At 56.0% G+C, this 23,783-nt stretch overlaps 4 protein-coding genes across 14 annotated transcripts; 2 read left to right on the top strand and 2 right to left on the bottom strand.

Moving 5' to 3' along the window:
* Positions 1-917: 917 nt before the first annotated feature.
* LOC117087588 (SAGA-associated factor 29-like) lies at positions 918-2,997 on the top strand. Of its 2 annotated transcripts, none has more exons than XM_033217986.1 (5): positions 918-1,419; positions 1,490-1,636; positions 1,848-1,883; positions 1,990-2,152; positions 2,256-2,974. In XM_033217986.1, the coding sequence occupies exons 1-5, from the start codon at positions 1,139-1,141 to the stop codon at positions 2,265-2,267; spliced, it is 639 nt and encodes a 212-aa protein (XP_033073877.1). In that variant the 5' UTR covers positions 918-1,138; the 3' UTR covers positions 2,268-2,974. The 2 variants fall into 2 exon arrangements, with proteins under 2 accessions (XP_033073877.1, XP_033073876.1); XM_033217985.1 differs by having other exon boundaries at positions 927-1,419; positions 2,797-2,997.
* Positions 2,998-3,000: 3 nt separating this feature from the next.
* LOC117087584 (sulfotransferase 1A1-like) lies at positions 3,001-8,452 on the bottom strand. Of its 4 annotated transcripts, none has more exons than XM_033217977.1 (9): positions 8,187-8,449; positions 6,971-7,146; positions 6,741-6,866; positions 6,554-6,651; positions 4,647-4,773; positions 4,458-4,552; positions 3,470-3,650; positions 3,240-3,348; positions 3,001-3,146 (listed from the first exon to the last, which is right to left on the bottom strand). In XM_033217977.1, exons 2-9 carry the CDS (start codon positions 7,116-7,118, stop codon positions 3,116-3,118), a joined length of 915 nt encoding a protein of 304 aa, XP_033073868.1. In that variant the 5' UTR covers positions 7,119-7,146; positions 8,187-8,449; the 3' UTR covers positions 3,001-3,115. The 4 variants fall into 4 exon arrangements, 3 of the variants coding, with proteins under 3 accessions (XP_033073868.1, XP_033073867.1, XP_033073869.1); XM_033217976.1 differs by having other exon boundaries at positions 6,971-7,122; positions 8,187-8,446; XM_033217978.1 differs by lacking the exon at positions 3,001-3,146 and having other exon boundaries at positions 3,176-3,348; positions 6,971-7,122; positions 8,187-8,444.
* Positions 8,453-10,239: 1,787 nt separating this feature from the next.
* LOC117087589 (SAGA-associated factor 29-like) lies at positions 10,240-14,420 on the top strand. 3 transcript variants are annotated; one of them, XM_033217989.1, is made up of 5 exons: positions 10,240-11,957; positions 12,618-12,758; positions 13,716-13,845; positions 13,916-14,062; positions 14,284-14,420. In XM_033217989.1, exons 3-5 carry the CDS (start codon positions 13,766-13,768, stop codon positions 14,402-14,404), a joined length of 348 nt encoding a protein of 115 aa, XP_033073880.1. In that variant the 5' UTR covers positions 10,240-11,957; positions 12,618-12,758; positions 13,716-13,765; the 3' UTR covers positions 14,405-14,420. The 3 variants fall into 3 exon arrangements, with proteins under 3 accessions (XP_033073880.1, XP_033073879.1, XP_033073878.1); XM_033217988.1 differs by having other exon boundaries at positions 10,240-11,972; XM_033217987.1 differs by having other exon boundaries at positions 10,240-12,758.
* Positions 14,421-17,058: 2,638 nt separating this feature from the next.
* Positions 17,059-22,729, bottom strand: LOC117087587 (sulfotransferase 1A1). Of its 5 annotated transcripts, none has more exons than XR_004438857.1 (8): positions 22,574-22,729; positions 21,340-21,491; positions 21,110-21,235; positions 20,923-21,020; positions 18,413-18,539; positions 18,223-18,317; positions 17,521-17,718; positions 17,059-17,399 (listed from the first exon to the last, which is right to left on the bottom strand). XR_004438857.1 is itself a non-coding variant. In XM_033217981.1 (8 exons), exons 2-8 carry the CDS (start codon positions 21,485-21,487, stop codon positions 17,287-17,289), a joined length of 888 nt encoding a protein of 295 aa, XP_033073872.1. In that variant the 5' UTR covers positions 21,488-21,491; positions 22,574-22,729; the 3' UTR covers positions 17,059-17,286. The 5 variants fall into 5 exon arrangements, 3 of the variants coding, with proteins under 3 accessions (XP_033073872.1, XP_033073873.1, XP_033073874.1); XR_004438858.1 differs by having other exon boundaries at positions 17,521-17,715; XM_033217981.1 differs by having other exon boundaries at positions 17,521-17,701.
* Positions 22,730-23,783: the final 1,054 nt, after the last annotated feature.

The following is a 23,783-nucleotide window of genomic DNA, read 5'->3' as shown; positions in this document are numbered from 1 at the left end:
CAGTCACCCCCTCCTTCCTGCCATGGCCCATGCCCATCTCTTGTCCTGGCTGGTTTCTGCAGAGCCACACACTGTGTCGTAAAGCCAGCCTTCCAGACCCCTTCAGCCTGCATTAGGCTCTCCTACCCATCTGCCCTCCCAGCAGTCTCCCGGTGGGCAGAATCTTGGCACGTCAAGGTCCCCACACAGCTGTGCTGGTTCTGTGTGAAGTCAAGTGGGGTGTCCAGCCGTGCCTGAGGAGGTTGAAGGTGCACATTTAATTGTTGTGGCTTTTTTTTTTTTTTTTTGGAGACAGAGTCTCCCTCTGTCGCCCAGGCTGGAGTGCAGTGGCCGGATCTCAGCTCACTGCAAGCTCCACCTCCCGGGTTTACGCCATTCTCCTGCCTCAGCCTCCTGAGTAGCTGGGATTACAGGCACCCACCACCTCGCCCGGCTAGTTTTTTGTATTTTTTAGTAGAGACGGGGTTTCACCATGTTAACCAGGATGGTCTCGATCTCCTGACCTTGTGATCTGCCCGTCTCGGCCTCCCAAAGTGCTGGGATTACCGGCTCGAGCCACCACGCCCGGCCTGTTGTGGTTTTTGTAACTTTCTTTTTTTTTTTTTTTTTTTATTGAGACGGAGTCTCGCTCTGTCACCCAGGCTGGAGTGCAGTGGCCGGATCTCAGCTCACTGCAAGCTCCACCTCCCGGGTTTACGCCATTCTCCTGCCTCAGCCTCCCGAGTAGCTGGGATTACAGGCACCCACCACCTCGCCCGGCTAGTTTTTTGTATTTTTTAGTAGAGACGAAGTTTCACCGTGTTAGCCAGGATGGTCTCGATCGCCTGACCTCGTGATCCGCCGTCTCGGCCTCCCAAAGTGCTGGGATTACAGGCTTGAGCCACCACGCCTGGCCGTTTATTTTAACTTTCTAATGAATTACAACGTATATTAATAGGAGAAAAGTACACGTAAGTGCAGAGTTCGATGAAATATTCACTAACTGAACACACTTCTGTAACCAGCATTCAGATCAGCAAACACAGCCTGAACAGCACCTCGGAAACCGCTGTCTTCTGCTTCCTCCCCCTGGGTGCGCGCTGTGCTGCCCTCTCACTCAACTGTGGTTCAGCGCAGCAGCCCCTATAGGTGTTGACACATGGCCGATGGGGTCACAGTCCTGCTGGGCCTTCGGGCTCACTCAGGAACTGGGCGCTCCCAGGCGGTCCTCCAACAGCTCAGTGCAGCATGCTGGGGGGTCAGGGCCAGCACCTGTCCCTGGGGCCTCAGGCCTCCCTTCCTTCCCACAGCGGCCAAGATCGCAGGTCTCTACAATGACTCGGAGCCGCCCCGGAAGACCATGCGCAGAGGGGTGCTGATGACCCTGCTGCAGCAGTCGGCCATGACCCTGCCCCTGTGGATCGGGAAGCCCGGTGACAAGTGAGGGCAGCCGCTGTGAGGGAGGGGCTGGTGCCCAGGGGCTGGGACTGACCCTTTGTTCTGCTCACAGGCCCCCACCCCTCTGTGGGGCCATCCCCGCCTCAGGGGACTACGTGGCCAGACCTGGAGACAAGGTGGCTGCCCGGGTGAAGGCCGTGGATGGGGACGAGCAGTGGATCCTGGCCGAGGTGGTCAGTTACAGCCACGCCACCAACAAGTGAGTGACACCAGCCCCGGGGCTGCTCTCTGGTCACCGAACTTGCCTGGGCTGTCGCTCTACTCCCTGTCTGCACAGCAGGAGAAAAGCTCCCCAGAGGGTGCTCCCCAGAGGCCAACTGTGCGAAGAGCACCAGGTCCTCCCCCATCCACACTCCCCGACAGGGACTGCACCCCTGGCTGCATCCACGTTTTCCTCCTTTTGTCCACAGGTATGAGGTAGACGACATCGATGAAGAAGGCAAAGAGTGAGTGTCTAGGCCAGGGCAGGGCACGGAGCCTGGGGGCAGCCTAACGGCTGGGAAGGAGCATCCCCACCTGGCCACAGGTTGATATAAGCCCCTCTTCTCCCAGGAGACACACCCTGAGCCGGCGCCGTGTCATCCCGCTGCCCCAGTGGAAGGCCAACCCAGAGACGGACCCCGAGGCCTTGTTCCAGAAGGAGCAGCTCGTGCTGGCCCTGTATCCCCAGACCACCTGCTTCTACCGTGCCCTGATCCACGCACCCCCACAGCGGGTAAACCAGCCTCCATGGGAGAGGCCATGGGTGATGTCAGAACAGGCTGGTCAGACACACGAGGGGTCCTCCCCCCATCCCTCCCCTTGTCCTCATCTCACAGGCTCTAAGCTGACAGCACCCACCAGCTGCCCTCCCTCTTCCACTCCAGCCACAAAGGTCACCATCCCCTTACAAGCCCTGGCAGTCTTGGCAAGCCCTAGTCAGCGACTTCCTTTCTGCAGCCCTAGGAGAACTAGCTCTGAGATGGGAAGCTCCTGCCCTGAGCCCCGGGCTCCTACCCCCTTGAGCTCCTGGTGACATGGGACACAAGCCACCTGAGGCTAGGATCCCTACCTGCCACCATCTGGGTTGCCCTGGGTCCCTGAAAGGCAGCAGACCCTCCAGCTATGGCCCCATTAGGAAGGGAGTCAGCGCCCCATCCTCTCCCCCACCCTTTTCACTGCCCTGAGCCTCCTGCCACTGAGAAAAGAGCTCTGTAGCAGCAGGGACTGGGCCAAGACTTCTTGACCCCAGAGTGAAGGATGATGACAGTGGCTGAGCGTTCATGGCCCAAAGGCTCCTGTGGTCTAGGCTGGGGGAAGGGGGTGCCTGTCCTGGCCTGGGGGTCTCTGAGCAGCCCTTCCTGTCTGCCTGCCACACAGCCCCAGGATGACTACTCGGTCCTGTTTGAAGACACCTCCTATGCAGACGGCTATTCCCCTCCCCTCAATGTGGCTCAGAGGTACGTGGTGGCTTGTAAGGAGCCCAAGAAAAAGTGACCCTGCCTGGTGGACTCGCCATCCCCCAACGACACAGGGCAGGACAGCAGGGGACATGCTGGGATTAAACAGACATTCCTTCTCCACTCGTCTCCTGAGTTTTACTTCTCCAGACCCTCTCCTCTCTCCAAACAGGGCAAGTTGGGGAGCTGGAGTGGGGAGCTGGCCGTATTTGGCCCCGCTGGGCGATCACTCTTTCAGCTCAGGGTTTCTCTTGGCTTGAAATGGAGACTCTGCATTGAACACAATCATATTTTATTCTTGAGCCGCTTAGTCAGGCTTGATTCGCACACTTCCTCTGCAGTGACCCTGGGAGGCCCTCTCACAGCTCAGAGCGGAAGCTGAGGCTGCAGCCTGCCATCTTCTCCGCATAGTCCGCATCGAAGCGCTCATTCTGCGCCACGGTGAAGGTGGTCTTCCAGTCCCCAGCCATGCCTGGAAGAGGAAGGCAGGGAGCAAAGCTGGAGTCTCATCCCAGGGGAGTCCCCGAGTGCCTATGGGGAGGCTCCAGCCGCTGCTCCCACCCGCCCCAAACCCCGTGCTGGCCGGCGCCCACCTTTCCTCATGAAGGGGGAGATACTGTGGTCCATGAACTCCTGGGGGACGGTGGTGTAGTTGGTCATAGGGTTCTTCTTCATCTCCTTGAATGACGTGTGTTGAACCATGAGGTCCACGGTTTCCTCTGGCAGGGAGCGCCCCACAAACTCCAGGATCTTCCAAATCTCCCTTTTGGGGTTCTGAGCAGCAGAGGGCTCCTCAGTGGAGGCTAGGTTTGCTGATTCGGGAAAATAAAAGGGGTCCCCTTCTCTAACCTCAGAGGGGAACTGGCCACTTCCACTAGAAAACCCACAGAGCCAGCTCCTCGACCCCCGGGGCCCCGGTCCCTGGGGCAAAATGAATTGCTCTCTGCCCTGTGATCCCATCATGAGCTGGGCTTGGCTCCTATGGTGAGGACTGGGATGGTCGTCTTCCATGACTGTGGCCCTGGGTGGCATAACCGTTGGCAGGGAGAAGGAATTGGAATAGAGAGCTGATCCGTGGCAAGTGACCATGGTCCAGGCCTGTAATCCCAACACTCTGGGAGGCTGAGGCAGGCGGATCACCTGAGCTCAGGAGATGGAGACCCACCTGGCCAACATGGCAAAACACAAAAATTAGCCAGGTGTGGCAGTGTGCACCTGTAATCCCAGCTACTCAGGAGGCTGAGGCAGGAGAATCACTTGAACCTGGGAGGGGGAGGTTATACTGAGCTGATATCACACCACTGCATGCCATCCTGGACAACAGAGCAAGACTTGGTCTCAAAAAAAAGTAGCTGATCCGTGGCCACCCATGCAGCTGACTCAGGCACAGGAGATGAGAGCTGTGTGGGACCCGCTGCCAGGTGGGGCTGTAGCGGGGAGGCCTGGGCCAGGGAGGCAGGATGGGGAATCCGGGCCTGTTGTGGGGGCCACGCAGGGAGGTGGCTGGGTGGCCTTGGCGGGTCCCTGTGAGGTGCCTGCCCCCAGGTGTCACATGAGGGGAAGCATCGCAGGTGGTCTCACCTCCTTCATGTCTTCATAGAAGAGGTAGAGAACAGGGTGGGTGTGGCTCAGCTCCCACCACTCCTGCACATGCTGGTACCAGGACCCGTAGCATACTGGAGAAACGGGCAGGGGGCAGGGACACAGGGTTGCTGTGCGTTGTAGCCAGCACACCTGGCTCCACACCCTCCTTCCTCCCGTCAAACCCACCTTCTCCGGCCATGAACTTCTCCAGGAAGCTGTCCCAGGTCCCAGGGTCAGGGTGCACCTTGGCCATGTGGTAGAAGTGGTAGTAGGAGACCGCCACATCCTTTGCGTTGCGGGCAACATAGACCACCTGCGGGGGCAGAAGACTCGACCCCAGCACCATCACCACACGGCCTTCCCCTGGCCAGCTCATCTCTTGGTTTGGCAGAGGAAGAACCTGAGACTTAGAGGCTGACTTGCTTGAGATCTCATCGCACCGGTAGGGCCAAGCTGGGATCTGAACCCTGCTTGGAAGCCAAAATCCTGCCCGGTCCCTGAGACCATCATATTCTAAAGTAATATAATCTGCATCAATGCGTCACACCCCGATCTGGAGCAAGGCATGCTCCGCCAGGCATGTTCCCACCACCACCAAATTTTGTGGGCCCGTAAGGATCCACCCTCTACCTTTCTTAGATCTACACTGAAGTCTCATGTTCTTGGTCATCGGAGCAAAAGGCAGGCAGTCCCTCCGCCGCGGAAGATGAGACAAGGCTGGAGGAAGTGAGGCGACTTTCTCAGAAGAACAGGACCAAAGCTGGGCTGAGCCGGGGCCTCCTTCCCGGATTCACATGCCCCACACCTTACCTGGACCTTTGAGTTTTCTTTTTGTTGTGTGTGTTGTGGGATTTTTTTTTTTTTTTTTTTTTAGACTCCGTTTCAAAAAAAAAGACCTTGGTCTTTCTTTTTTCGTGTCGCCCAGGTTGGAGTGCACTGGAGTGATAGCTCACTGCAACCTTGACCTCCCAGGCTCAAGCAATCCTCCAACCTCGGACTTTTGAGTACCTGGCACTACAGCGCCGTACCACCATGCCCTGCTGTTATTTTGCATTTTTTATAGAGATGGAGTCTCCCCATGTTTCCCGGGCTGGTCTGGAACTCCTGAGCTCAAGTGTTCCACCCACGTTAGCCTCCCAAAGTGCTGGCATTACAGCAGTGAGCCATCACAGGTGGCAAACCTTTTTTAATATTTATTTGTTTGAAAGGAAGTCTCGTTCTGTCTCCCAGGCTGAAGTGTAGTGGCATGATCTCAGCTCACTGCAACCACCGACTCTCAGGTCAAGCGATTCTCACACGTCAGCATCCTGAGTAGCTGGGATTATAGGCGCCTGCCTCAACGCCTGGCTAAGTTTTGTATTTTTAGTAGAGATGAGGTTTCTTGTTGGCCAGGATGATCTCGAACTCCTGACCTCAGGTGATCTGCCCACCTCAGCCTCCCAAACTGCTGGTATTACAGGTGTGAGCCACAACAGGCCCAGCTCCCCGCCCCCTGCTGCCTTTGTTTTTTTTTTTTTTTTTTTGAGACAGTTTTACTCATGTTTCCCAGGCTGCAGTGCAATGGTGAGGTCTCGGTTGACTGCAACCTCTGCTTCCCGTGTTGGAGCAATTCTCCTGCCTCGGCCTCCCGAGGGGCTGGGATTACAGATGTCTGTCACCACACCTGGCTAATTTTTTTGTATTTTTAGTAGAGATGGGGTTTTGCCATGTAGGCCAGGCTGGTCTCGAACTCCTAGTCTAAAGTGATTTGCCTGCCTCAGTTTCTTAAAGTGCTGGGATTACAGACGTCAGCCACCGCGCCTGCCGGCCCCTCTTTTTATTCTTCATCTTTTTTTGAGACAAGGTTTCTCTGTCACCCAGTCTGGAGTGCAGTGGTGTGATCATAGCTTACTTCATTCTTGAACTCCCAGGCTCAGGTGATCCTCCCACCTCAGCCTCCTGAGTAGCTGCTACTACAGGCACACACCACTATGCATACCTGATTTTTTTTTTTGGACGAGACAGGTTTGAAACTTCTGCCTTCAAGGGATCTTCCCACCTCAGCCTCCCAAAGTGCTGGGATTACGGATGTGAAACACTGTGCCCAGCCTCACCTTGACCTTCTGATCCAACAGAGTCTGGGGCAGCAGGGCCAGGGGCAGGTGTGTCTTCAGGAGCCGTGGGGCCGGTGTGTCTTTCAGAGTCTCCAGCCCTGAGCAGTGGGTCAGGGAAGGTCTGGTGAGCTGAAGGCCCAGCCCTGTCTTCCTCCCCTCCCCTTGCACCCAGGACACGGTCACATACCTGAGGGAATCCCTGGGGCCTTGAACTCAAGGAAGGGCACCCGCATCAAGATGGGAACTCGGTGACACTTCTCCAGGTCGCCGCCTTGGTAGATCATGTCCAGTATCTGGCTCACCCAGGTAGTCCCTGGAGAGGGAGGGAGCTGGGAGGTGAGCAGGCTGAAGGCACAACCTCGCTGGCCAAGGTGGGGACTGCCGCCTGGGAGTGGGTGGGTGGCCCTCCTCACCTACCGGACTTGGGGTAGGTGCTGATGAGCAGGTCATCGGGCCGGGCCCGGAAGCTCTGCAGGGGTCCCAGTGCCTCTGCAAAGTACTTGATGAGCGGAACCCCCTTCACGTACTCCAGTGGTGGGCGGGAGGTGTCCTGGATCAGCTCCATGTTCCTGTGTCAGGAGCCAGAGCCAGGCCCGCTTCCTTTAACACCATCACAACAGCAAGAAAGCGGCATTCTTGCTTTCAGGGAAGTCACTGGGGCCTAGGGAGGCTGAGTGACTTGCCTACACTCACAAAGCCAGTCAGTGGCAGGGCTGGGGCTGAAACCAGGTCAGCCTCTAATGCGGTGGTTCCCCAGCCTGGCCACACCTTTCATTCACCTGCAGAGCTGTTCAAAATCCCAGGGCCTGGGCCATGGTGCAGACCAGTGAAAGCACCCTCGCGGCGCGGGGCCCAGATAGCAGGGTGTGTGAAGGTCTCCAGGAGCGTCCAGCTGCACTGAGGAAGCTCTAGGGCCTGCCTGTGCTGTCTCCCTACCAGCCAGTGCCGTCTGTCTCACCATTTCCTGCTGTGACCCCCAGCCTCCACCCAGTGGGCTCCTGTCCCCAATGCTCCCCTCCTTGAGTTCCCTGTGCCCCTCACATGTGGAAACCTCCCAGGCTGACCAGGCCTGTGATCCACTTGCCCGGCCACAGTCCATCTGGGCTCCAGGACAAACAACGGCCCACTGAGCAACTGAGCTGGTACTAGGGGCCAGAGCCTGGCGTGGGAATGAACAAAACTCTGATGACTCAGCAAAAGGACGGGCCCAGGCAGGGTGGCTCCCGCCTGTAATCCCAGACCCTAGGGAGGCCGAGGCCAGGAGTTGGAGACCAATCTGGGCAGCATTGCAAGACACCATCTCTAAAAATCTTTTAAAAATATTTTTAAAAACTATCCAGGCAGAATGGTAGGTCCTAGCTACTCCAGAGGCTGAGGCAGGAGAATCACTTGAGCCCAGGAATTAAAGGCTGCAGTGGCCAGGATCCCACAGCACTCCAGCCTGGGTGACAACAAGACCTGGCCTCCCCAGAAAAAAAACGGAAGGGAGGGGGATTCACGCCAGCCGGGGTTGTCTGAAATGGGATATCCATGGGGAAAGGGCAGGGATGGGAGAGGCCTCGGCTTCTGGAATGTTGGAGCCAGAAGCTGAGCAGAGTGAGGGAGCCCTGGGCCATTCCAGTGTGTCACTCACCTGAGCTCTCGGGAACCTGGCCTTGTGCCCTCCTCGCCCGCAGTGGCTGAGTGTGGGTCCAATGTGGGGAATGCAGGGGTGTTGTCTGTGCTGAGGGTTTCCTAGGTCCAGTGTGGGAGGGATCTGGAGCTAGGGCCGGACTTAGATTTGCTTCCGGAAGGAAGGGGTGGGGTTGGGGGTGGAGGAACTTCTCCATTACCCTCCTTAGTATGCCAGCTGGAGACAAGCTTAGCGTGATCTCCAAAGCCATGACTGGGTTTGGTGTGTAGAAAACAGAAGAATGAAAGGGGAAAGGGCCCAGTGGTTTGTTTTTGTTTTTTTTTAAGCTGTCATGGGTCACCTGACCTGCCCCTGCCAGGCAGGCCAACAGACAAGCTTTCTCTGATTGAACCAGGCAAGAGAGGGGAGGGATTGGAGGAGAAAGATGGGATAGGTAGGCCCAGGAAAGGTCACCTACCTGCCTGCTCCAGGCCAGTCTTGAAGGTGCCAGGGGTTCTGGCCCAGTGCAGCCCATAGGCCCCAGCAGCCCATGCACTCCAGGCTCTGACCACAAGGCCAGTCTGGAGTGATGTGTGTGGGCAGAGTGAAGGGGCAGCGGGGAACAGAGCATGGATGCATAAACCAAGAAAGAACAAGGACACTGCAGTCCCACTGCCCTGGGAGCCAGCCCCAGCTTCATGGCTCCCGGAGGGAACTCACACAACATTGATAGAAGATCCTAGAAGAACAGCAGCCCATGGCAGGTGCTTTTGTTTCCCTGGGTTTGAAGGAGGCTCCACAGACAAGAGATCAGAGGAAGTGGAGGCTTGGAAGCCACAGGGCCCCGTGGAAGGAGGGCATCCCCCCATCCTCCTCGTTCTTTGTCCTCACTATTTAAAGTCCAAGGTCAAGCTGGGCACGAGATAGCTAACCAACCCTCTGAGTAAAGGTGAGTCTCCCAAGCCTTCCAAGAAATGTGTGAGTTCAGAAGCAAGCGGGCAGGTGGGAGTGTGGGGGAAGCTGAGGCATGGGCTTCCAGGCAGAGGAGAGGCTGCTCCCCTGCTAGGGCCACAGGCCCCTCCACCCTCCTCTGTGCCCCTGAGGAATCCCCGTGACTGGCACGTCCTCAGGCTACTAGCTCCGCCCCTGCCCTAGCAACCTTCAGGAGGCCCCCTTGACTCAGACTTTGCATTGCACTCCAGTAACAACCGGTCAGACCCACACGGGGTGGCACAGAAAAGAGGCAAGAATGTGAGATTAATAGAGTGGTAGCAAGTGAATAGAAAATCCCAGGCAGCAGTTTCACATGACCAGAAGAAGGAAACTTGAAATAGCTGCATATGCTAAGGGTCAATAAGTCCCTGAAAAATAGGATGAGGACCAAGCTGCCTACGACCAACCAGACACAACATGGCGCTGTATTTGATGTAGGTTTCACCTGGGATCTCACTGTACGATCAGTAACATACAAAACCATACACCCGCCAGTGCCAAGACGGCTCCAGGAACACCTGGATTTGGGTGTAAATTGTGGCACCACAGTCTTGAGAAATCTTTACCTTTTCCTGGAATCTTCATGAATATACCCCTCTTTAGTTAAAGAAGTCCATAACAGTCATCCCCAAACCTCGTAGGGCATGAGACACTCTCTCGAGGACCCCCACATTCCCCTTCTTGAGTGAGTCCTTTTGCTCTGCAAGAAATCTCCCTACATTCATGACTTTCTGACTTGTCCTTAAATTCCTTCTGGCTGAGGTGTCAAGAGCCTAGAGAAGGCCAGGCGCAGTGGCTCACTCCTGTAATCCCAGCACTTTGGGAGGCTGAGGCAGGCAGATCACCTGAAGTTGGGAGTTCGAGACCAGCCTGGCCAACATGGAGAAACCCTGTCTGAACTAAAAATAGAATATTAGCCAAGCGTAGTGGCACATGCATGTAATCTCAGCTACTCAGGAGGCTGAGGCAGGAGAATGGCTTGAACCCGGGAGGTGGAGGTTGCGATGAGCCGAAATCGCCCCACTGCACTCCGGCCTGGGCAACAAGGGTCAAACTCTGTCTCAAAAAAAAAAAAAAAAGCCTGGATACTGGCCGAGGTCGATGTCCCACCGGTCTTTGAGGACCTCCCCTAGGCCACCAGTATCCAGTATCTGGAGGGGGTTAGGGACACTGAGGATCAGGTCTCCAGCAGTGCTGTCCAGTGTGCCTGCAGAGGCAAGAAGGTTGTTCACAGGCAGCCCAGGGCAGGGAGTGGGGTAAGGAGGCTGCGGCCAAAGCCCACTCATGTCTTCTAATTCCTGGTCTTCTGCTATTTCCTCCATGCTCATCCAGCACAGCCAGATCCGGTCACCCAAAGCAGTGACATCTCACAGTTACCAAGGCATGGGGCCAGAGACAGATACAGAGTCAGGCATCACAAGCCCCCTCCAGGCTCAGCCCTGAATACCGAGATCAGGACTCGGCTGCGCCAGCCTGGATTGCACAACTGGGCACCCTCTTTCCAGAGCTGGACCAGGCTGGGGCTGGGGGACTGCACTCACCTAGGGCATTGGCCCTCTAGGGGCAGAAGCTGCCCTGGTTCTTCCTGAAGGAACTCCTCTGACAGGCAGATCACATGGGCTCTTAGCCAGCAGCCAGGGTTGGGGCAACACAAGGGCCCCTCTTCATCCCGTCCCAGGCAGCAGGCAGGCAAGAGACAAGGAGGGAGAGGGAGCTGGCAGCAAGCCCCTCCGTGCAACAGGCACTGTTCCGGGCATCACGCAGCTCCATCCCGTGAGGAAGGGGTGACTGTTATTTGCATCTTATGGATGAGGAAATGGACGGGGGGGTTTAAAATCCTTGCCCTCTGGGACTAAGCTAGTGAACGTCCTGTGAGCATCAGCAGTGATTGATTGAGTCACAGCCTCACCACTGCAGCCAGACCTGAACTTCCTCACAGCTCAGCAACACCCAGCAGGTCACTGAATTTCCCCAGGGCAAGTCCTCTACTCACTCACAAGTAGCGGGAGCTCAGTAGAAGGCGCCCATCGTCCATTATTTTATTAACTATTTCTTGGCCATCAGCTTTGCGCTGAGACTTTGTTCTACAGCAGTGACAAGAGCTGTCCTTGGGCAGTTTAGTGCAAAGGTTGGAGTGGGAGAGAGTAATGAGAGCCATAGAACACATCACAAGTAACAAAGTATTCAGGAAAAGGAGTGGTAGGGGAGGTACATAAGAAGTGCAATTTTATTTTATATTTTTAGAGACAGTGTTGCTCTTTTGCCCAGGCTGTAGTGCAGTGGAGCGATCATAGTTCACTGCAGCCTCCAACTCCTGGGCTCAAGCGATCCTCCCACCTCAGCCTCCCCCGTAGCTGGGACTACAGGCATATGCCACCATGCCCGGCTTATCAGAGCTGCAATTTTAAATCGGGAGCCAGGGAAGACCTCCCTGTGGAGGTGGCAGGTTATCAAGACAGAAGGTGTAGGGAAGAACCTTCCAGTCAAAAGGAAAGGCAGGTCCTGCTGTTCTCAGTAATGGCCAGTAGTACATCCCCATCTTAGAGACGGGGAGAGGGTTGCAAAATTGTCAGGGCGTTTCCTGGTTCCTCAACAAACAGCTGGATCCAAAGTTGTCTGGACCGTGGATCATCAATGGAACCTCCGTGCCTGGGGCGGACCTCCCCTGGAGTGCGCGGGAGCTCAGGGCGCACAGGCCTCTAGGTTCCAGGGTCCGGCTTAGGCTCAGGCTGGGCGTCAGCAAAGGGACCTGCGCGGCTCCCTGGGACGGAGGAGGCCCGAAGGCCAGTGGCCAGTAGGGTGCGTCGGGAGGAGGTAGGGGTGCAGTACGAGCGGGAGGCGCGCCCAGGGTGGGGGTGCCAGGCCCACTCCAACCGCGGCAGGATACGGGGGCATCAGGGTGGCTCCTGGCAGGGGTCGCACCCCAAACCCCGACCACTAGCGGCCGCCCGGTCTCCTTCCTTACCCGCGGAAGGGCTGCCACGGCGGACGGGAAGCTGTGCACTATCAGCGCTATTTCCCTGGGGAGGAGAACGGGAATGTCCCTGGGAGTCCCGCCGCGCTCCACCTCCGGTCCCCTCCAATCCCACCCGAAAGTGAGGTCCTCATTCCCCACTTCAGCAGAGCCCCAGGCCCCTGCCTGAAGTCACGCCCCATGCACCTGCCCACCTCAGGCCCCTCCTCCAACCCAGGTACCCACCTGTCCCCACTCCTCTCCCTCCTGTGCTCCATCGGACCCCAGCGTGCCCACCAAGACCCCTATGCTGGACTCCAGCCTGGATCATCACCCCGCCCCAGCCCGCTCCTTCCCGGAGTTCCACCGCCGAGATTCCCAGGGCTCCCCCGTCACACTCCTCCTCTGCGACAGGCCTTGTCTCCTCCCCAGACGCCCCACCCTTGTCACAGGACTGGAGGGTCCCTCTCATCAGGCCTGTGCCTCGCGGGGTCCGCCTTCTCCAGGAAGCCTTCTTCCGGCCTCAGAGACCCTCCTGGTCTCACCAGGCGTGCAATGGCGCGATTCAGCTTGCTGCAACCACCGTCCCGACCCCCCGGGCTCAAGGGATTCTCCTGTCTCAGTCTCCCAAGTAGCTGGAATTACAGGTTTGTGCCACCATGCCTGGCTAATGTTTGTATTTTTATCAGAGACAGGGTTTCTTTTTTTTTTTTTTTTTTTTTGAGACGGGTCTCGCTGTGTCGCCAGGCTGGAGTGCAGTGGCGCGATCTCGCTCACTGCAAGCTCCGCCTCCCGGTTCCCGCCATTCTCCCGCCTCAGCCTCCGAGTAGCTGGGACTACAGGCGCCCGCCACCGCGCCGGCTAGTTTTTGTATTTTTAGTAGAGACGAGGTTTCACCGTGTTAGCCAGGAGGGTCTCGATCTCCTGACTCGTGATCCGCCCGCCTCGGCCTCCCAAAGTGCTGGGATTACAGGCTTGAGCCACCGCGCCCGGCCAAGAGACAGGGTTTCACCAAGTTGGCCAGGCTGTTCTCGAAGAACAGCTGACCTCAAGTGATCGGACAGCTTCGGCTTCCCAAAGTGCTGAGATTACAGGCCTGAGCGACTGCACCGGGCCTGGGCCTTGTCTTTTGTGCGGCCCCCATTGTACTGCTGGACCTGAGAAGCAGGGCTGACAGTGAACCCCACATAGAGGCGGCCCTGGTGAAGGGGGTTCAGGCAGTAGAGCAGGTAGACCCTGAAGAAGTGCCTCCGCCTCTCCGCGACCCCACGGGATTCTTCCAATTTCAGGAAATTCTCATTAAATACACTTCTGGGTCAGCACTGACATCAGGAAGAGAACCTGACCAGCACCTCAGAACCTGCTTTATCTGTCCCTGGTTCCTCCCTCTGGGTGCCCACTGTGCTGCCGTCTCGCCCATCTGTAGTTGAGCGCAGCAGCCGTGTAGGCCACCTGGCCGATCGGGTCACAGTCCTGCTGGGCCCTCAGGCTCACTCAGAAACTAGGGGCTCCCAGGGGCTCCTTCCCACAACTCAGTGCAGCATGCTGGGGGGTCAGGGCCAGCACCTGTCCCTGGGGCCTCGGGCCTCCCTTTCTTCCCACAGCGGCCAAGATCGCAGGTCTCTACAATGACTCAGAGCCGCCCTGGAAGACCATGCGCAGAGGGGTGCTGATGACCCTGCTGCAGCAGTCGGCCATGACCCTGCCCCTGTGGATCGGGAAGCCCGGTGACAAGTGAAGGCAGCCGCTGCGAGGGAGGGGCTGGTGCCCAGGGGCTGGGACTGACCCTTTGTTCTGCTCACAGGCCCCCACCCCTCTGTGGGGCCATCCCCGCCTCAGGGGACTACGTGGCCAGACCTGGAGACAAGGTGGCTGCCCGGGTAAAGGCCGTGGATGGGGACGAGCAGTGGATCCTGGCCGAGGTGGTCAGTTACAGCCACACCACCAACAAGTGAGTGACACCAGCCCCGGGGCTACTCTCTGGTCGCTGCACCTGCCTGGGCTGCCGCTCTGCTTCCTGTCTGCACAGCTGGAGAAAAGCTCCCGAGGGTGATGTGGGTGGGGCCAGCTGTGCAGGGAGCACCAGGTCCTCGCCCTGCCCCCATCCTCCACACTCCTCAACAGAGACTGTGCCCCTGGCTACACCCAGCGTTTTCCTCCTTTTGTCCACAGGTATGAGGTAGATGACATCGATGAAGAAGGCAAAGAGGGAGTGTCCAGGCCAGGGCTGGACACGGAGCCTGGGGGCAGCCTAACAGCTGGGAAGGAGCATCCCCACCTGGCCACAAGTTGAGACAAGTCCCTCTACAGCCAGGAGACACACCTGAGCTGACGCTGGATCATCCCCCTGCCCCAGTGGAAGGCCAACCCCGAGATGGACCGGAGGCCTTGTTCCAGAAGGAGCAGCTCATGCTAGCTGTGTATCCCCAGACCACCTGCTTCTACCACGCCCTGATCCACGTGCCCCCACAGCGAGTAAAGCAGCCACCATGGGAGAGGCCATGGATGATGTCAGGAACAGGCTGATCAGACATGCTGGAGGTCCTTGTTTGGACCAAGGCAGGGCATGGAGCCCAGGTGAGGCAGGAGAGGTAGTCAAGAAGACAACCACCTTCTCAGGATGCAACCTTGGTGACCTCACGGCCACACAGTAAGCCTCAGCATTCACCTGGGCACTGAGCTCAAGCAAAGCTATCCCCAGTAGGGACTTTCCCTTTTGAGAACATGTACATTTTGATTTTACCTGTCCTCAAACTGACCCTTTGCTCATTTTAATAGTAAAAACCACACCCCTGGGTGGAGATTTAAAATGCTAATGAGACATGTGTCCTAGGAACAGGCATGTATAGCAAATGCCCATGTGCACGCAGAGGACCACCCAGATCATGCTTGCTGGTGACACCTCTTCCCACCCATTATGAACAATCGTGTAAGATTCCCATCAGGGGAGTTTTCCTGCAGTAATCAACACTGCTCCACCCTGACGAGCAGCCCGTTCTGAACTCACTCAAGGTGTATTGTCTTGTCTATTATGCACTTAACTTGGAAAATACAGTTTTTCTTTTGCAATATGTTACTCTGTGCTGCACTTCTTTTTTTTTTTTTTTTTTTTTTTTTTTTTTTTTTTGAGACGGAGTCTCGCTCTGTCGCCCAGGCTGGAGTGCAGTGGCCGGATCTCAGCTCACTGCAAGCTCCGCCTCCCGGGTTTTTTACGCCATTCTCTCGCCTCAGCCTCCCGAGTAGCTGGGACTACAGGCGCCCGCCATCTCGCCCGGCTAATTTTTTGTATATTTTTAGTAGAGACGGGGTTTCACCGTGTTAGCCAGGATGGTCTCGATCTCCTGACCTCGTGATCCGCCCGTCTCGGCCTCCCAAAGTGCTGGGATTACAGGCTTGAGCCACCGCGCCCGGCCTGTGCTGCACTTCTTTTGCTGTGTGTCTCCTGCTTATTTTATTTTGTTTATTTATTTATTTATTTTTCAAGACAGAGTCTTGCTCTGTCACCCAGGCTGGTGGGCAGTGGCGCGATCTTGGTTCACTACGATTCTCTTGCCTCAGCCTCCTGAGTAACTGGGATTACAAGTGCGCGCCAACACTCCTGGTTAATTTTGTGTTTTTAGTAGAGATGGAGTTTCACCATGTTGGCCAGGCTGGTCTCCAATTCCTGACCTCAAATGATCCACCAGGCTGAAGTGCTGGGATTAGAGGCATAAGCCACTGAGCCCAGCCCAAATCATAATTTATTTTATTTTATTCATTAATATTATTTTTTCGAGATGGAGTTTCACTTTTATGGCCAGGCTGGAGTGAAGTGGGGCTATCTTGGCTCACTGCAACCTCTGCCCTCTCCCACACCAATTCAAGAGATTCTCCTGTCTCAGCCTCCGGAGTAGCTGGGATTACAGGCGTCCACCACCACGCCCCGCTAATTTATGTGTTTTTGTTTGTTTCTTTTCTTTTTTTTTCCATTTTTTCTTATTAGACTTTAAGTTCTAGGGTACATGTGCACAATGTGCAGGTTAGTTACATATGTATACATGTGCCATGTTGGTGTGCTGCACCCATTAACTCATCATTTACATTAGGTATATCTCCTAATGCTATCACTCCCCCCAACCCCTCCCCACAATAGGACCCAGTGTGTGATGATCCCCTTCCTGTGTTCAAGTGATCTCATTGTTCACTTCCCACCTATGAGTGAGAACATGCGGTATTTGGTTTTCTGTTCTTGCGATATTTATTTGTTTGTTTTCTTTCAGTAGAGTTGGGGTTTCACCATGTTGGCCAGGCTAGTAACAAATCAAATTTATTTCATTAAATTGTTTATTTCTCAGGCAGGGTTCACTCTGTCCCTCAGGCTTGAGTGGATTACCACAGTCACAGCCAACTGCAGCCATAACTTTCCTGGCTCAGGTAATCCTCCTGCCTTCACTTGCCAAGTAGCTGGCACTACAGGTGCCCACCACCACGTGCAGATAATTTTCTCAAATTTTTGTAGGGACGGCATCTTGTAACATTGATCAGGCTGGTCCCAACTCCTGTCCTCCAGTGATCCTCTGGTCTCAACTTTGCAAATTACTGGGATTACAGGCATGAGCCACCCTGCCTGGCCCACAAATCATATTTTATTCTGTTTTTAAAAGCTGATTTTATTGGCCGGGTGCGGTGGCTCATGCCTGTAATCCCAGCACTTTGGGAGGCCAAGGTGGGCAGATCACAAGGTCACGAGATCGAGACCATCCTGGCTAACACGGTGAAACCTCGTCTCTACTAAAAATACAAAAAATTAGCCAGGCGTGGTGGCAGGCGCCTGTGGTCCCAGCTACTCGGGAGGCTGAGGCAGGAGAATGGCGTGGGCCCGGGAGGCAGAGCTTGCAGTGAGCCAAGATCGTGCCACTGCACTCCAGCCTGGGCGACAGAGAGAGACTCTGTCTCAAAAAAAAAAAAAAAATTTGATTTTATTTTGTTATTTTTTTTTTTCAACAGAATCTCACTATGTTGCCCAGGTTGGTCTTGAACTCCTGGGTTCAGATGATCCTCCCACCTCAGCCTCCCAAATTGCTGGGATTACAGACATAACCTACTGTCCCTGGTCCTCAATTCATATTTGATTCTTGAGCCGCTTGGTCAGGCTTGATTCGCACACTCCCTCTGCAGTGACCCCGGGAGCCCCTCTCACAGCTCAGAGCGGAAGCTGAGGCTGCAGCCTGCCATCTTCTCCGCATAGTCCGCATCGAAGCGCTCATTCTGCGCCACGGTGAAGGTGGTCTTCCAGTCCCCAGCCATGCCTCAGGGAGGAAGGCAGGGAGCAAAGCTGGAGTCTCATCCCAGGGGAGGCCCCCAGTGCCTATGGGGAGGCTCCAGCCGCTGCTCCCACCCGCCCCAAACCCCGTGCTGGCCGGCGCCCACCTTTCCTCATGAAGGGGGAGATACTGTGGTCCATGAACTCCTGGGGGACGGTGGTGTAGTTGGTCATAGGGTTCTTCTTCATCTCCTTGAATGACGTGTGTTGAACCATGAGGTCCACGGTCTCCTCTGGCAGGGAGCGCCCCACAAACTCCAGGATTTTCCGAATCTCCCTTTTGGGGTTCTGAGGAGCAGAGGCTCCTCAGTGGAGGCTAGGTTTGCCGATTTGGGAAAATAAAAGGGGTCCCCTTCTCTAACCACAGAGGGGAACTGGCCACTTCCACTGGAAAACCCACAGAGCCAGCTCCTCGACCCCTGGGGCCCCAGTCCTTGGGGCAAAATGAATTGCTCTCTGCCCTGTGATCCCATCATGAGCTGGGCTTGGCTCCTATGGGTGAGGACCGGGATGATCTTCTTCCGTGACTGTGGCCCTGGGTGGCACACCCTTTGGTGGGGATAAGCAATAGGACTAAGTATCTAATCCGTGGCCACCCTGCAGCTGACTCAGGTGCGGGAGATGAGAGCTGTGTGGGACCCGCTGCCAGGTGGGGCTGTAGCGGGGAGGCCTGGGCCAGGGAGGCAGGATGCGGAATCTGGGCCTACTATGGGGGCCACCCAGGAACGGGGCTGGGCAGCCTTGACGGGTCCCTGTGAGGTGCCTGCCCCCAGGTGTCACATGAGGGGAAGCATCGCAGTTGGTCTCACCTCCTTCATGTCTTCATAGAAGAGGTAGAGAATAGGGTGGGTGTGGCTCAGCTCCCACCACTCCTGCACATGCTGGTACCAGGACCCGTAGGACACTGGAGAAGCGGGCAGAGGGCGGTGACACAGGGTTGCTGTGCGTTGTAGCCAGCACACCTTGGCTCCACACCCTCCTTCCTCCCGTCAAACCCACCTTCTCCGGCCATGAACTTCTCCAGGAAGCTGTCCCAGGTCCCAGGGTCAGGGTGCACCTTGGCCATGTGGTAGAAGTGGTAGTAGGAGACCGCCACATCCTTTGCGTTGCGGGCAACATAGACCACCTGCGGGGGCAGAAGACTCGACCCCAGCACCATCACCACACAGCCTTCCCCTGGCCAGCTCATCTCTTGGTTTGGCAAAGGAGGAACCTGAGGCTTAGAGGCTGACTTGCTTGACATCCCACGGCACAGGTAGGATCAAGCCGGGGTCTGAACCCTGCTCAGAAGCCAAAGTCCTGCCCGGTCTCTGACACCATCATATTCTAAAGTAATATAATCTGCATCAATGCGTCACACCCCGATCTGGAGCAAGGCATGCTCCGCCAGGCATGTTCCCACCACCACCAAATTTTGTGGGCCCATGAGGATCCACCCTCTACCTTTCTTAGGTCTACACTGAAGAGTCTCATGTTCTTGGTCATCAGAGCAAGAGGCAGACAGTCCCCCTGCCGTGGAAGATGAGACAAGGCTGGAGGAAGTGAGGCGACTTTCCCAGAAGAACAGGACTAAAGCTGGGCTGAGCCGGGGCCTCCTTCCCTGGATTCACATGCCCCACACCTGGACCTTTGCTTTTTCTTTTTGTTGTGACAATATTTTACTTTATTTTATTTTATTATTTATTTATTTATTTATTTATTGAGACAGAGAGTCTCAAAAAAAAAAAAAGAAAGAGTGCACTGGAGTGATAATAGCTCACTGCAACCTTGACCTCCCAGGCTCAAGCAATCCTCCAACCTCAGACTGTCAAGTAGCTGGCACTAGAGTGCCATGCCACCATGCCCTGCTGATATTTTGCATTTTCATAAAGATGGAGTCTCCTCGTGTTTCCTGGGCTGGTCTGGAACTCCTGAGCTCAAGCATCAACCTTGGCCTCCCAAAGTGCTGGCATTACAGCAGTGAGCCATCACAGGTGGCACCCTTTTTTTGTGTGTTTTGAGAGGGAGTTTTGCTGTTGTTGCCCAGGCTGGAGTGCAATGGTGTGATCTCAGGAGTGCAATGGTGTGATCTCAGCTCACCGCAACCTCTCCTCCCGGGTTCAAGTGATTATCTTGCCTCAGGCTCCTGAGCAGCCGGATTACAGGCATGCACCACCACACCCAGCCAATTTTATATTTTTAGTAGAGATGGGGTTTTTCTATGTTGCTCAGGGTGGTCTCAAAGTCCCAACCTCAGATGATCTGCCCTGCTCAGCCTCCCAAAGTGCTGGGATTACAGGCGTGAGCCACTGCACTCCGAACTTTTTAAATATCTTTACTTATTTATTTATGCTGTTTGAAACGAAGTCACTTTCTGTCTCCTAGGCTGGAGTGCAGTGGCTCGATCTCGGCTCACTGCAACCATCCGCCTGCCAGGTTCAAGTGATTCTCCTACTCAGCCTCTTGAATAGCTGAGATTACAGGCGCCCGCCCCAACGCCTGGCTATTTTTTATTTTTAGCACAAACAGGGCTTCCTGATGTGGCCAGGGTGGTGGTCTCCAACTCCTGACCTCAAGTGATCCGCCCACCTGCCTCGACCTCCCAAAGTGCTGAGATTACAGGAGTGAGCCACCACCTGCCTGCCCGCGCCCCCTCCTTTTTTTTTGAGACAGAGTTTCACTCTTGTTGCCCAGGCTAGATCTCAGCTCACTGCAACCTCTGCCTGTTGAAGCAATTCTTCTGCCTCAGCCTCCCAAGTAGCTGGGATTACAGGTGCCCGACACCATGCCTGGCTAATTTTTTCGGATTTTTAGTAATGACGGGATTTTGCCATATTGGCCGGGGTGGTCTCCAACTCCAGACCTCAGGTGATCTGCTAGCCTCAGCCTGTTAAAGTGCTGGGATTACAGGCATGAGCCACCGCGCCTGCCGGCCCCTCTTTTTTTTTTTTTTGAGACGGAGTCTGGCTCTGTCACCCAGGCTGGAGTGCTGTGGCCGTCTCTCAGCTCACTGCAAGCTCCGCCTCCCGGGTTCAGGCCATTCTCCTGCCTCAGCCTCCCAGGTAGCTGGGACTACAGGCGCCGCCACCTTGCCCGGCTAGTTTTTTGTAGTTTTTAGTAGAGACGGGGTTTCACCGTGTTAGCCAGGATGGTCTCAATCTCCTGACCTCGCGATCCGCCCGTCTCGGCCTCCCAAAGTGCTGGGATTACAGGCTTGAGCCACCGCGCCCAGCCGGCCCCTCTTTTTATTCTTCATCTTTTTTTGAGACAAGTTTTCTCTGTCACCCAGTCTGGAGTGCAGTGGTGTGATCATAGCTTACTTCACTCTTGAACTCCCAGGCTCAGGTGATCCTCCCACCTCAGCCTCCTGAGTAGCTGCTACTACAGGCACACACCACTATGCATACCTGATTTTCTTTTTTGTTTTTTTGGAAGAGATTGGTCTGGAACTTCTGGCTTCAAGGGATCTTCCCACCTCAGCCTCCCAAAGTGCTGGGATTACGGATGTGAAACACTGTGCCCAGCCTCACCTTGACCTTCTGATCCAACAGAGTCTGGGGCAGCAGGGCCAGGGGCAGGTGTGTCTTCAGGAGCCGTGGGGCCGGTGTGTCTTTCAGAGTCTCCAGCCCTGAGCAGTGGGTCAGGGAAGGTCTGGTGAGCTGAAGGCCCAGCCCTGTCTTCCTCCCCTCCCCTTGCACCCAGGACACGGTCACACACCTGAGGGAATCCCTGGGGCTTTGAACTCAAGGAAGGGCACCCGCATCAAGATAGGAGCTCGGTGACACTTCTCCAGGTCGCCGCCTTGGTAGATCATGTCCAGAATCTGGCTCACCCAGGTAGTCCCTGGAGAGGGAGGGAGCTGGGAGGTGAGCAGGCTGAAGGCACAACCTCGCTGGCCAAGGTGGGGACTGCCGCCTGGGAGTGGGTGGGTGGCCCTACTCACCTACCGGACTTGGGGTAGGTGCTGATGAGCAGGTCATCGGGCCGGGCCCGGAAGCTCTGCAGGGGTCCCAGTGCCTCTGCAAAGTACTTGATGAGCGGAACCCCCTTCACGTACTCCAGTGGTGGGCGGGAGGTGTCCTGGATCAGCTCCATGTTCCTGTGTCAGGAGCCAGAGCCAGGCCCGCTTCCTTTAACACCATCACAACAGCAAGAAAGCGGCATTCTTGCTTTCAGGGAAGTCACTGGGGCCTAGGGAGGCTGAGTGACTTGCCTACACTCACAAAGCCAGTGAGTGACAGGGCTGGGGCTGAAACCAGGTCAGCCTCTAATGCGGTGGTTCCCCAGCCTGGCCACACCTTTCATTCACCTGCAGAGCTGTTCAAAATCCCAGGGCCTGGGCCATGGTGCAGACCAGTGAAAGCACCCTCGCGGCGCCGGGCCCAGATAGCAGGGTGTGTGAAGGTCTCCAGGAGAGTCCAGCCGCACTGAGGAAGCTCTAGGGCCTGCCTGTGCTGTCTCCCTACCAGCCAGTGCCCTCTGTCTCACCATTTCCTGCTGTGACCCCCAGCCTCCACCCAATGGGCTCCTGTCCCCAATGCTCCCCTCCTTGAGTTCCCTGTGCCCCTCACATGTGGAAACCTCCCAGGCTGACCAGGCCTGTGATCCACTTGCCCGGCCACAGTCCATCTGGGCTCCAGGACAAACACGGCCCATTGAGCAACTGAGCTGGTACTAGGGGCCAGAGCCTGGCGTGGGAATGAACAAAACTCTGATGACTCAGCAAGAGGACAGTACCAGGCAGGGTGGCTCCCGCCTGTAATCCCAGACCCTAGGGAGGCGGAGGCCAGGAGTTGGAGACCAACCTGGGGCAGCATTGCAAGACACCATCTCTAAAAATCTTTTAAAAATGTTTAAAAAAATTAACCAGGCAGGATGGTGAGGGCCTGTAGTCCTAGCTACTCCAGAGGCTGAGGCAGGAGAATCACTTGAGCCCAGGAATTAAAGGCTGCAGTGGCCAGAATCCCACAGCACTCCAGCCTGGGTGACAGCAAGACCCGGCCTCCCCGGGAGAAAACAAAAAAAAAAAGGAAGGTGGGGGATTCACACCGGCCAGGGTTGTCTGAAATGGAATATCCATGGGGAAAGGGCAGGGATGGGAGAGGCCTCGGCTTCTGGAATGTTGGAGCCAGAAGCTGAGCAGGGTGAGGGCGCCCTGGGCCATCCCAGTGTGTCACTCACCTGAGCTCTCGGGAACCTGGCCTGTGCCCTCCCCGTCCGCAGTGGCTGAGTGTGGGTCCAATGTGGGGAATGCAGGGGTGTTGTCTGTGCTGAGGGTTTCCTAGGTCCAGTGTGGGAGGGATCTGGAGCTAGGGCCGGACTTAGATTTGCTTCCGGAAGGAAGGGGTGGGGTTGGGGGTGGGGAAGCTTCTCCATTGCCCTCCTTAGTATGCCAGCTGGAGACAAGCTTAGAGTGATCTCCAAAGCTATGACTGGGTTTGGTGGGTAGAAAACAGAAGAACGAAAGGGGAAAGGGCCCATGGTGGATTTGTTTTTGTGGGTTTTTTTTTTTTTTTTTTTGAGATGTCACAGGGCTCCTGACCTGCCCCCGCCAGGCAGGCCAACAGACAAGTTTTCTCTGATTGAACCAGGCAAGAGAGGGGAGGGATTGGAAGAGAAAGATGGGATAGGCAGGCCCAGGAAAGGTCACCTACCTGCCGGCTCCAGGCCAGTCCTGAAAGCGCCAGGGGTTCTGGCCCAGTGCAGCCCGCAGACCCCGCAGCCCATGCACTCCAGGCTCTGACCACAAGGCCAGTCTGGAGTGATGTGTGTGGGCAGAGTGAAGGGGCAGTGGGGAACAGAGCATGAATGCATAAACCAAGAAAGAACAAGGACACTGCAGTCCCACTGCCCTGGGAGCCAGCCCCAGCTTCATGGCTCCCGGAGGGAACTCACACAACATTGATAGAAGATCCTAGAAGAACAGCAGCCCATGGCAGGTGCTTTTGTTTCCCTGGGTTTGAAGGAGGCTCCACAGACAAGAGATCAGAGGAAGTGGAGGCTTGGAAGCCACAGGGCCCCGTGGAAGGAGGGCATCCCCCCATCCTCCTCGTTCTTTGTCCTCACTATTTAAAGTCCAAGGTCAAGCTGGGCACGAGATAGCTAACCAACCCTCTGAGTAAAGGTGAGTCTCCCAAGCCTTCCAAGAAATGTGTGAGTTCAGAAGCAAGCGGGCAGGTGGGAGTGTGGGGGAAGCTGAGGCATGGGCTTCCAGGCAGAGGAGAGGCTGCTCCCCTGCTAGGGCCACAGGCCCCTCCACCCTCCTCTGTGCCCCTGAGGAATCCCCGTGACTGGCACGTCCTCAGGCTACTAGCTCCGCCCCTGCCCTAGCAACCTTCAGGAGGCCCCCTTGACTCAGACTTTGCATTGCACTCCAGTAACAACCGGTCAG

The sequence above is a fragment of the Trachypithecus francoisi genome, unplaced genomic scaffold (assembly GCF_009764315.1).
Source record: "Trachypithecus francoisi isolate TF-2019V2 unplaced genomic scaffold, Tfra_2.0 Lachesis_group10, whole genome shotgun sequence".
Lineage (NCBI taxonomy): Eukaryota > Metazoa > Chordata > Mammalia > Primates > Cercopithecidae > Trachypithecus > Trachypithecus francoisi.
The sequence above is the reverse complement of the archived record's forward strand: the minus strand, read 5'-3'. Positions and strand labels throughout refer to the sequence as shown.